This window comes from Myotis brandtii, unplaced genomic scaffold, assembly GCF_000412655.1.
Source record: "Myotis brandtii unplaced genomic scaffold, ASM41265v1 scaffold181, whole genome shotgun sequence".
Classification (NCBI taxonomy): domain Eukaryota; kingdom Metazoa; phylum Chordata; class Mammalia; order Chiroptera; family Vespertilionidae; genus Myotis; species Myotis brandtii.
Window position 1 is genome coordinate 631,990 of NW_005356712.1, and position 12,783 is coordinate 644,772.

At 46.2% G+C, this 12,783-nt stretch overlaps 1 protein-coding gene across 1 annotated transcript in view; it reads left to right on the forward strand.

Moving 5' to 3' along the window:
• Nucleotides 1-12,783, forward strand: part of OASL (2'-5'-oligoadenylate synthetase-like) — a 26,244-nt gene that overhangs the window by 11,927 nt on the left and 1,534 nt on the right. Inside the window, exons 2-4 of the mRNA XM_005863800.2 lie at nt 514-753; nt 8,309-8,550; nt 11,199-11,346. Coding sequence (XP_005863862.1) covers nt 514-753; nt 8,309-8,550; nt 11,199-11,346 — 630 coding nt within the window. The remainder of the gene's footprint in view (nt 1-513; nt 754-8,308; nt 8,551-11,198; nt 11,347-12,783) is intronic.

Genomic DNA, 12,783 nt, shown 5'->3' on the forward strand with positions numbered 1-12,783 from the left:
GGCCGCCCCGCCCAGCCCCCACCCCTCTGCCGGGCGCTCTCAGGGCCCAGCTTTCTCACCTGGAACGGGGTGTCCCCTGCGGTGTCGGGGGCCCAAGCAAATCTGAGAGAGAGAGAGAGAGAGAGAGAGAGAGAGAGAGAGAAGAGAGAGAGAGAGATCCGAAACAGACCTGAGCGCAGCAAGGGAGACGACAGAGCTTGGGTGGCTGAGATTTAGAAAACGCGCTTGTTTCTGCAGAAGGACTGGCAGCGGTTCTCAACCTGTGGGTCGCGACCCCTTTGGGGGTCGAACGACCCTTTCACAGGGGTCGCCTAAGACCATCGGAAAACATATATAATTACATATTGTCTTTGTGATTAATCACTATGCTTTAATTATGTTCAATTTGTAACAATGACATTGGGGGTCACCACAACACGAGGAACTGTATTAAAGGGTCGCGGCATTAGGAAGGTTGAGAACCACTGGTTTATGGCCTCAGGTTTCCCTGGAAACACTCCTGTGAATTAGCAGGCTCTCCAGGCACAGGCACTGGGCTTCCTAAATCCCGCCTCGCCCTTCGCTTCCTCTCCCCCAGGGCCTTCTGCTCCCCACTCGCAGCCGCCCCCCGAGGTCTATGTGAACCTGGTGAAGGCCTGCCGGTACCCCGGCCATCTCTCTCCTTCCTTCTGCGAGCTGCAGAGAGACTTCGTGAAGCATCGGCCCACCAAGCTGAAGAGCCTCCTGCGGCTGGTCAAACACTGGTACCTGCAGGTGAGGGGCTGCGGTGCGGCGCGGGGAGGTGGAGGAGAGAGGGAAGAAGAGGCAGCGGCCAGACAGGTCATCGCAGGAAACTGCCGCCAGGAGAAGTGGAGGTGGCGAGAGAGAGAATGTTAGTGTCTTGAAATATGAAGTGGAACAATGAAGAAGCTAGAGAGCCCAGCCGGCCAGCGTGGCTCAGTGGTTGAGCGTGGACCTATGAACCAGAAGGTCACGGTTGGATTCCCTGCAGGCTCCATCCCCAGTAGGGGGCGTGCAGGTGGCAGCTGATCAATGATTCTCTCTCATCATTGATGTTTCTCTCTCTCCCTCTCCCTTCCTCTCTGAAATCAATAAAAAATAAACAAATAAGAAGCTAGAGAAAGAGGAGGAAGAGAAGGAGGAAGGGGAGGAGGAAGAGAAAGAAAAACCGGAGGAAGGAGAAAAATAAGGAACTTACAGAATTTCAGTGAGCAAGTACTTGTAATGCTGCAGTTACACAGTCTAGTCCTGGCTAATGTCAATTGCAATGGCATATCTGCACGTTAATCTCTGCCCATTGAGGACAGCTAACAAGAGGAAAGACTCCTTGCATTCCACCCACACCAATTCCCCTCCAATGGGGGAGTTCCTGGGGTCATGATTATTACTGAGTGAACACGTTCATAGCAGTTGCCTTTTAGATTTCACATGCGATGTCTGCATGGTATCATGCATATTTCAAAATATCCATATGACACCTGAAGCTAATATAATATTGAATGTCAACTGTAATTGAAAAAAGAAAGATTATTAAGGGAAGTGGTATATCTCTTTAAGATATGTCAGGATGTATATATTTATTCCTGGAGAGATTATTCAGAATGAAATTTATATTCGGTTTTACTTACCTTGTAGCTTTATTTTTTTAAAATAAATGTTTTTTGTTTGTTTTTTGTATATTTTTATTATTGATTTTTTTACAGAGAGAAAGGGACAGGGATAGAGAGTTAGAAACATCAATGAGAGAGAAACATCGATCAGCTGCCTCCTGCACACTCCCTACTGGGGATGTGCCTGCAACCAAGGTACATGCCCTTGACCGGAATCGAACCTGGGACCCTTGAGTCCGCAGGCCGGTGCTCTATCCACTGAGCCAAACCGGTTAGGGCTTACCTTGTAGTTTTAAAATAAAAATTATATAAGGTTTATGTACACACAACAATCCAGATGAATAGTCATCTAAACTTGTGAAAGAAGGGCTCAAAAACACAAAAATTAGAAAACTAAAAAGACGCTTTCTAATTTTTAAAAATGGTAAGAGAGTCAGATTTCAGAAGGACTCAGTTAAAAATAATAATAAATGTATTGCCCTGGCTGGTGTGGCTGGGTTGGTTGGGCTTCGTCCTGTGCATGGAAAGGTTGTCAGTTCAATTCCCAGTCACATCGATTTTTTTTTCTCTCTCTCAGTCTCCCTTCCTGTCTTTCTAAAAATCAATTTAAAAACATTTTTAAAAAGAGTAAATGTATTGAAAGTTAAAAAAACCAGAACATTGCCAAGGTCAGTGAGTTTACAGTTAGTCTCTTTATGGTGGGAAACCAGCAGTTTTCTTATGTGACTATGATATCAACCAGGGTTGTGAAATATCTTTAGACATTAGCATTGCCAAAGCCAAGAATGAAATTGTTTTTGCTGGTAAGACATTCACTTGGAGGAACTGATCCAAGGTTTGTGGCTTGGAGAACCGAGAGCTCAGTGGAATGGTGTGTTTGCTCTGCTTGTTGCAAAGTGCTTTCTTCCTGAATATGACACGCACGTTTTGTGTAATGTCTGTCCGAGGGAAAATGTTCAGCTTCATTTGGATAGTCCTGCCTGCTGTTCAAGCCTCTGCCCCTAAGTCAAGGATTCGACCACCTATGGTTTTATGAAACTGTTTTTCAATTCAGTACGATTAATTTGATGTTTTCTTTTATTTGACAAGTTTTATCCAGCTAAGTGTTACAAGATGTGTTGATGGATACATAAGGACATCAAGAGCTTGTATTGTATGGTAAACAAAACTAGAGTCCCATGATGCTACAGGGGCTCACAGTTCCTATCAGGAAGTTTGGTAAAGTCCCTGGTGTCAGCATTGACTTTCATGACTCAGTAGTATTTTAGTGTTCACATAAGTTCATGGACTGGGGTCAAGGACCGAAGAACTGTGCTGAGAAGCCGGAACTGGCGAGTTGGAATTACGATATGCAGAGTAGGACCTACCTGTGAACGAGGGGTCAGCCGGTAGTTCCTTCAATATCGAGCTCCCACCTGGGGAAGTGAAACTCTCAGGGTCATGTTGATTGAAGGTGCAGTTTCAATATAGCTACACAAAGGCAGCAGTCACGGGATTTATTACCTACAGATCCCAGAAGCAAGAAGGTGAAATGAGCCGAAGGGGTGGGGCTGCCCTTCAGTCCAGATCATGAGATAACAGGGTGGCAAGCACTCATTATTCATAAGGTAGTTAGGGCGAGGTCACTCATTTTTCCCAGGAGTATTTTATTTTTTTTAATTGTTTTTTTAGAGAGAGTGGAAGAGAGAGGGAGAGAGAGAAACATCGATGCGAGAGTGAAACACGATCTCAGCTGCCTCTGGCACGCCCCCTGCCTGGGATCCAGCCTGAAACCCAGGCATGTGCCCTAACGGGAATCAAACCCGCAACCTCTCAGTGCATGGGAAGACACCCAACCAACTGAGCCACACCAGACAGGACTAGTTGAGCTTTTGACTTAAGTTTTTTGTTTATTTGGGGGGAATTTTTTTTTTTTTTGCCATTTTAAATGTACAGTTCAGTGGCAATTACATTCACAATGTTGTGTAAACACAACTATCTATTTCCAGAACTTTTTCATCCCCGCCCCAAACAGAAACTGTACCCATTAAACACTAACTCCCCATGCTACCCTCTCCCAGCCCCTGAGAACCACCATTCTACTTCCTGTCTCTATGAATTTTCCTATTCTAGCTTCCTCATATAAGTGGAGTCATACGATATTTGTCTTTTTGGTCTATCTTATCTTGTCCTTGATTTGTAATAGTGGGATTGATTATCACACCTAATTGGAATAGAGTTCTGGCATAAACACAAATGTATTTATATTTGATATATTATTATTGATTTATTGATAAATTGTTTTCTCTAATTCTATCTTGGTAGGAAGAAAGACAAATTTTTATTGAGCTTATGTAAATACTATGTAGTATTTACATTATGTAAATACTGCATAGTCATGGAAATAGGAACTTAAAGTCACTTTGTAAATATTTAATCATCATTGTAAGCAGGTCCTATATATGCTATTATTTTGCAAAATAATTCTTTGTGTTTTTTTCTGAGGATTTGTTAGTTTATAACCAATAGCAGGAATTTTTATGGAATTTTTTTAATTCTGAGGTTTCAGTTGGAATAATATATCATTCAAAGAATGTTTAATCTTATTTTGCACAAGTCTATCATCTTTTCATGAGGCTATGAGATATATTCAGAAGAAAAAGTTATTTTCTTACATATCCATCAAATATAGAATATTAACCAGGGTAATTAATTCCCCCCCCCCCCTCTCTCTCTCCCTTGGTTAAGCCACTGCTTTTATGAAATCATATATTTCTGGAATAAAAGAGTACAGTGAAATTCTGACTCAGACCCATTTGGTAAGGATATGAGCCTTCACCCATGAATTTATTCCTATTCACACTCCATAAATTTCCCATAGTGGAGTGGGGAGAAAGGGACTTGCCCACAGATACATTATATTGTAATCAGATCATTGTTTTTCATTTATAAACATAAAAACAAAGAGAACTAATGGCTTTGGTTTTACTGCTTTAATTACAGCATAAAATCTATGCATCAGTGAGCTCCTAATCTTACAGGTTATTTTCCAGGTGTCACATACACACATGCAGACAAATTTTTAAGTGATTTAAATTCATAATGACATGCAAGACAACAATAGTGAGGCTCCCAGGAGATATCAGAATCCTCAAGACACACAGATGGAAAAAGAAAGAAGGAAAAATACAAAATACAATCAAATTCCCATTGTCTGGCCCCCAACAGAAAATAAATTCCTATTACCCATCTCCCAATAGCGACCACCAGACGGTCAAACCATAAAACCAGATTCACGGACTGTTGTCACCAGCACGGACGTAAGTGGCCCTCTACAAATAAGAGCAAGAACCAGAATCAGACTTGGCCAAAACTCAGACTTAATCCAGAATCAAAAATAGCAACAGAGGCCCAACCGGCATGGCTCCGTGGTTGAGCACCAGGAGGTCACAGTTCAATTCCCCGTCAGGGCACATGCCCGGGTTGTGGGCTTGATCCACAGTGTGGGGTGTGCAGGAGGCAACCAATCAATGATTTTATCTCATCACTGATGTTTCTATATCTCGTTTCCTCTCCCTTTCTTTCTCTGAAATCAATAAAATAAATATTTTAAAAAGCAACAGAGTACGCCGTAACCGGTTTGGCTCAGTGGATAGAGCGACGGCCTGCGGACTGAAAGGTCCCAGGTTCGATTCCGGTCAAGGGCATGTACCTTGGTTGTGGGCACATCCCGACTAGGGAGTGTGCAGGAGGCAGCTGATCGATGTTTCTCTCTCATCAATGTTTCTAACTCTCTATCCTTCTCCCTTCCTCTCTGTAAAAAATCAATAATATATATAAAAAAGCAACAGAGTAGAGGTGGGGAGGGAGGAGAGAAATGTCACAAGAGTAAAAGCTCTTGCCACACGAGATTCCCCCTCAGAGTTGAAAAGGGGTCATGTCCACGTGTAAACAGCCCGGGGTGGGTTTCTCAGGCAACACAGTTCAGTTCGTTTGGGAAATAGGTCCCCCTGGACAACCTCAGGGAGACGTCCAACTGCCAAGAGGAACTGAGCCGAAAATCATGTATTAAATAAGAACTTGCAGAGAAGTTGCAAGGGGATCGGGCTGCAGAAGAAAAGACTTAAAGCAATGAAAAATATAATGGGTGTTGAAAGAAACGATGACCAAGATTGCTAGGTTTATAGTTAGTATCTGTTCTTGGTGAGAAAATAGCAATTTTCCCACAAGCTTATCATACCTAGGAAGGTCACATGTCCCAGACAGCAATCGTAGAAGAGCCTGAAATCCTAAACATGAAGGAATCAGAGCATCATGAACATCAGCCCTGGGAGGAAACATAGATCTTTTCTTTGGGTTTGGTTTTTGGATTTCAGTTTTGTTTTTATGTACCGTTAAATGGTCTGTCGAAGATCCTAAAAGAAACAAAGGCCTCATTCTTCTGAAGGCTTACAATTCATCATCTAAGTTTTAAGAATCCTACAATTGTATTGCTGGGTTTAAACTCTTTATTAAAATATATTTTTATTGATTTCAGAGAGGAAAGGAGAGGGAGAGAGAGATAGAAACATCAATGGTGAGAGAGAATCATTGATCACCTGCCTCCTGCACCCCCCGTACTGGGGATCGAGCCCACAACCTGGGCATGTGCCCCTGACCGGAACCGAACCTGGGATCCTTCAGTCCTCAGGCTGACACTCCATCCATTGAGCCAAACCAGCTAGGGCTGGGTTTAAATTCTTAACAAAATTATAATTGTATTTGTTAATGTTTGTTCTTAAGCATTAAGTGTGAATTTACCAAATGTTATAAAAACAAATTTATTAATTATGAATAAATTTGAATTCAATTTAAAATGTCTTTAAAAGTCAAGAATAGTCCTGGCTGGTGTGGGTCAGTTGGTTGGGCATCCCATGCACCAAAAGGTTGCTGGTGCAATCCCCAGTCAGGGCACATGCAAGAATCAACCAATGAATAAGTGAAATCACTTAATTGATCTAAAATCAATTTTAAAAAATAATCTCAGTCATTATCAAGTCTGGTACCCCCACCCCTTTTTTGTCTTTAGTTAAGAAGAGTTTTCTTGTCCTAGCTAATTTGGCTCAGTGGATAGAGCATTGACCTATGGACTGAAGGGTTCCTGGTTAGGTTCCGGTCAAGGGCACATGCCTGGGTTGTGGGCTCGATCCCCAGCGGGGGGAGTGCAGGAGGCAGCCGATCAATGATTCTGTCATCATTGATGTTTCTCTCTCTCTCTCCCTCTCCCTTCCTCTCTGAAATCAATAAAAATATATTAAAAAAAGAAGAGTTTTCTTTAAAGAAAACCTGTTTAAAGCCCAATTTAACTAAGTTGAATTAAAACGAAGCTGCTTGGACTGGGATCCTGCTCACTCCTTGAGACCCGCTTCATAGCTCCATTCCAGGAATTATGTCGAGCACAATTTGAAACCACTGGACTGATCCAGCCCCTTCAATCTAAAATGGGGAAACCATTTAGGGCCAGAGAGGGAAACTGACTTGGCTAAGATTACACAGCCAGACCCTGGCCAGGGAGCTCAGTTGCTTACTAAGCGGTTCTCAACCCGTGGGTCTCGAACAATGAAAATACATCCTGTATATCAGATATTTACATTACGATTCATAACAGTAGCAAAATTACACTTATGAAGTAGCAACGAAAATAATTTCATGGTTGGGGGTCACCACAACATGAGGAACTGTATTAAAGGGTCGCGGCATTAGGAAGGTTGAGAACCACTACAAGGTTGTGGGTTCGATCCCGGGTCAGAGCACACACAAGAACCAAACAATGAATACATAAATGGAACAAATTGGTCTCTCTCTCTCTTCCTCCCTCTCTCTCTCTCTCTCTCTCTCTCTCCTTCCTCTTTCTAAAATCAATCAATACATTTTTTAAAAGTTAGAAAGATTACACAGCCAGTAGATGGCAGAGCTGAGACTGTAACTGGAACCTAGGTTCAGCTGCCTGCTGCCCTGAAAACCCAAACTCTTTTTTTAAAAAATATATCTTTTTTATTTTTTACAGAGAGGAAGGGAGAGGGATAGAGAGTTAGAAACATCGATCAGCTGCCTCCTGCACACCCCGCACTGGGGATGTGCCCGCAACCAAGGTACATGCCCATGACCGGAATCGAACCTGGGACCCTTGAGTCTGCAGGCTGACGCTCTATCCACTGAGCCAAACCGGTCAGGGTCAAAAACCCAAACTCTTGAGGAAAGAAGCTAATGCAAGTGCCAGACACCTGAGAAGACGGGACTGCTGTGGCAAAGCCCATCTCCCTTCCTCAGTGCAGGCAGAGGATTTACAGGAGGGAGAGTGAGAGCGGCACAAAGAGGTCGCGGAGAGGAGCTCGACAGCTTCTCCACGTGCAGGCCCGCACAGTCCACTCCTTCAGGACCTTGAAACTGGCCAAGTGAGGGCCTGGTGTGCGTCACCCTGGTCTTCACCCTGGTTCTGTGTCACAAGGTCAGCACATCTCCCGGGACTGGGGTGGCTGAAGGTCGGAGTCTGATCTTCTGAAGTTAGTTCCTAGGATTCGAATACAAACATGCTGTTCATCTACAAGCTACACGTGAGTGAGGGTCAGCATTCACCGAAACAGAGTCTGTTACAAGAACTTGGACTTGCCAGTTTCTGGTCCTGTGCCATCCTGACACAGGGTCTTAGGGTCTCGCTCTCTCTGCCCATCTTTCCACAGTATGTGAGAGCCAGGAGCCCCAGGGCCGCGCTGCCCCCTCTCTATGCCCTGGAGCTGCTGACCATCTACGCCTGGGAAATGGGCACGCAGGAGAATGAGAGCTTCAGGTTGGACGAAGGCCTCACCACTGTGATGGAACTCCTCCAGGACTATGAGTCCCTTTGTATCTACTGGACCAAGTACTACACGTTCCAGAACCCGATCATTGAGGACGTTGTCAGAAAACAGCTCCAAAGAGAGAGGTACTGGGCCCCTGCTTCCAAACACATGTCGGGGAGGGAAGCAAGAGAACCGAGGGAGGGTGCTAGTGGGGGTCTCTTTTGGGGAGGGGGCTGTATTAAGTAGCAAGGCTGCCATGAAACCTTGAACTGGCGTGGAAATCTCACATTGGCCACCTTCCAAAATCGCCAGGGGCCTTAGCAGCTACACGCCTTTTCCTTGGCCCTCAAGCCACCGCTCCCTCCTACCTTAGCCCACTTGCCCTCAGAAGAGCATGTCAGTGTTTTTATTTTTTTTAAAAATGTATTTTATTGATTTTTTACAGAGAGGAAGGGAGAGGGATAGAGAGTTAGAAACATCGATGAGAGAGAAACATCGATCAGCTGCCTCCTGCACACCCCCCACTGGGGATGTGCCCGCAACCAAGGTACATGCCCTTGACCGGAATCGAACCTGGGACCCTTCAGTCCGCAGGCCGATGCTCTATCCACTGAGCCAAACCGGTCTGGGCATGTCAGTATTTTTTAAAGACAGCGTGAGAAAGTGGAAAGAATCATGGAGACCCACGTTATACTGAGAGCGTGAGAAAGTGGAAAGAATCATGGAGACCCACGTTTACTCCCAGCTCTGCCTCAGTTCCTTCTCCGTAAAACGGGAGCCACCGGCACCACCAACGCGGGACTGTTGTGAGGGTCAGAGAGAATATCTGCGAAGGCCTCCGTGGTGGATGCCAGATAAAGGGTCACTATGGTGGCACATGCTGTGGGGCCATCCACAGCCCTTGGGCTTTTACTATTTCCACGAAAGCTGGCTCAGCCCTCAACGGCAGCACCTGCGTCCCTTTGCCTGGCAGCAGTTGGTGGCTAAATACCCCAGCTCCCTCCCCTCTCAGATGGAAGGACTCGCTCTGGGTCACGCCTGCTACACTGTTAATCCCAGCGTCCCTCCCGGGAGACTAACTTCCAGCCGCCACTGCAGCCATCACCCCGATGCTCACCCCTGACGGGCACCCTTCCTGTCCTTCTCACTTTCCACGCCCTCATTGGTGATCCTGGATCTCCTTCTGAATAAACTCTTGCACTCAAATCCTTCCCTTGGGAATCTGCTGCTGGGAGAACCCAGCCTGAGACAATTCTTCATATCAGGAGGTCTAAGTCAGCGCAAGCAATATCACAAGACTGTTTATTGCTCTTTTACGTGAGTGATGGGTCTTTTTTTTTTTAAAAAAAAAACAAGGAAGACAAGCCTGGTCTCCTTAAGAAAAGAGGATTGATTATAAGGAACCCAGAAAATTGAGGTTGGAAAACCATCAGGACCTGACAAACCTTTCGATCCCTCTCTCCCTGACACACTGTCTCACCGCCCACCCTCTCTTTCCTCTTGGCCTCTGCTTCTCTCCCCACACCTGCCCTGCTTCCCTCTTACTTGCTGAGGGACCTCCATCATCCCTAGTCCAAACTCCAGAGAGAACCAGTCTGATCACTAGGCATCAGCCCTGTGTATCGGGTCCCCAGATGGGTCACTTTCGGTCAGGTGACCCCACCCGTCAGGCAGCCTGGCTTCTACAGGATGATTTCAGGGAGCCAGGGATGTTGGGAGTAACAAGCTTGGAGCCGAAAATGTTCAGCTCACTCCAATGGCCTGCTATCACCTTCTGTCACGTAAAGTCACGGCTCCCTCCTAAGTCGAAAGCCCCTGGAACAAGGCCAGCTCTTATCATGGGCGTGGCATCCAACACATGTTGTCACGCAAGCAACCCAAGGAAACTAACCCTAACCCTAAGCCCCTTCAAGCTTGTATTCCTTAAACTATTCATTCAGCATTTATGTGGAGGAGAGACACTTAGAGGCAACCCAACCTTTCCCCTTTTGAGGAGGAATCCCACCTGCTGGTTGTGAGAACTTAGGGAGGTCTATGTGCCTCGGTTTCCTCATCTGTAAAATGGGGAGAACAACAACAATACTAGTCCCCACCTATGGAATTGTAAGCATTAAAAGAGGGAAATTCACGTAGGGTTTGGCCCAGTACCCCAAGTATCAGTAGTTGGGGGAGGGGGAGTTATTATTTAAAATGATTCAGCAGCTCTAGCCTCCAACTTATGTAGCCTGTCAGCAAAACAAAGCCTTTGCACTTAAGAGGCCCACCTACCTGAGTGGGCATCTGATATTGCTTTGGCATCTCACTCTCTCCCCTGCCCCCACATACACACACACATCATCATCATCATCATCATCATCAAAATTTCTTTTAAAAATATTTTTATTGATTTCAGAGAGGAAGGGAGAGGGAGAGAGATAGAAACATCAGTAATGAGAGAGACTCATTGATGGGCTGCCTCCCACACATCCCCTACTGGGGATCAAGCCCACAACCCTGGCATGTGCCCCAACCAGGAATCAAACTGTGACCACCTGGTTCATAGGTCAACACTCAACCACTGAGCCACGCCCGCCAGGCAAAATTTCTTACAAACATCTAGAGAATTCTCCCCAAGAGGAATTCTTGGACATCTAATGGTCTCTATCCTGTGACTCTCCAGCAATGTCTCTGAGCCCTCGTGGACCGAGGGCTGGGGCTCTGGACACACAGAGGCTCAGGCCTTGAAGAGGTGATGCCTGAGAAGGCTGCTTTCTGGCCAGAAAGAGCCTGGGCCCCTCTCCCTGTGTTGCAGGCCCATCATCCTGGATCCAGCTGACCCCACCTACAACGTGGCGGAAGGGTGCAGGTGGGACATAGTGGCTCAGAGGGCCTGCCAGTGCCTGAAGCAGGACTGTTGCTATGACAGCAAGGACAACCCGGTCCCCAGCTGGAATGTGAAGGTAAGGGCTCCCTCTGGGCTGCTGCCAGGGCTTGAAGCCCAGAATGAGATAAATGCATAGTGTTTGCCTACTTATTTCTGTGTCAATGGAGCCAACAGGGCATTGGAGTCAGACAGTTCGAGGCCTGGCTGCATGACCCACCAGCTCTGTGAACTTGGGGAAATTATTCATCTCTCTGAGCCTCAGATTTCTTACCTTCAAATCCTTGTTCTGCTATCCTTCCTTCTTCCCAGACCTTCCTGAGAATCAGTTCTGTGCTCCCAATCATTCCTTGCACGAACTGAGCCCAGGCAAGTCCAATCAGCCAGCTGTTTTGTGCCAACACTGGGCTTGGGGCAAGTGTGTGTGGGGGGGCAACAATCTCTGAAACAAACTTGTACAAACTGCTGAAGGACACCTGAATTTTGAGTTGTCTTAAAACGGATTGGAGCCTGGCCAGTGTGGCTCAGTGGTTGACGTACAGGAGGCAGCTGATCAATGATTCTCACCATTTATGTTTCTATCTCTCTCCCCTTCTCCCTTCCTCTCTAAAATCAATAAAAATATATTTTACATAAATAAAAAAAATGGATTGGAGAATTAGTTCTCTCATGTTCTCGAACTAGGCCTTCTCGATCAGTAAACCTTTCCTTGCTCCAAATTCTGGGGTTGGGGGGGGCGGGGGATTGCTAGAAAGAATTACCAGAGAAGATACTCAGAAAACAAACAAACAAAAAAATGCTAAATAACAGATAATATTACGTGATGCCAAACCTACAGTACAGGCAAAGGCCCTCTCACAATCCGGGACCCCTCGGGGGATCTCGGACTGCTGATTTCGGCCCCATCCCCATAGGCCAGGCTGAGGGACCCCACCAGTGCACAAATCAGTGCACCGGGCCTCTAGTATGTATATAAGATATATGGTTAATCTCTTCCCCTTTCCTCTGATATTCATCAGTCTGTTCCACGCTTCCATGTCTGTGTTTTCCGCTCCTGCTTTGAGCGTCTGCCTCCTGGTGGTCAGTGCACGTCATAGCTACTAGCTGGTCAGCCAGTCGCATATATATATATATATATCCCATGGACACAGATGATAGTGCAGTGAAGGCCTGGGGAGGGGTGAAGGAGGGGTCAATGGGGGGAAAAGCGACATCTGTAATACTTTCAACAATAAAGATACATTTTTAAAAAGAAGAACCTGGTGCACGAAATTCGTGCACTGGGGGGGGGGGGTCCCTCAGCCCTGCCTGCTCCCTCTCGCAATCTGGGAGCCCAGCTGACAGCTTAGGCCCACTCCCTGTGGGGCAGTCAGACATCCTTAGCACTGCCATGGGGGTGGGAGAGGCTCCCGCTACTGCCGCTGTGCTCACCAGCCATGAGCCTGGCTCAGGGCTTCTGGCTGAGCTGCGCTCCCCCTGTGGGAGCACACTGACCACCAGGGGGCAGCTCCTGTAT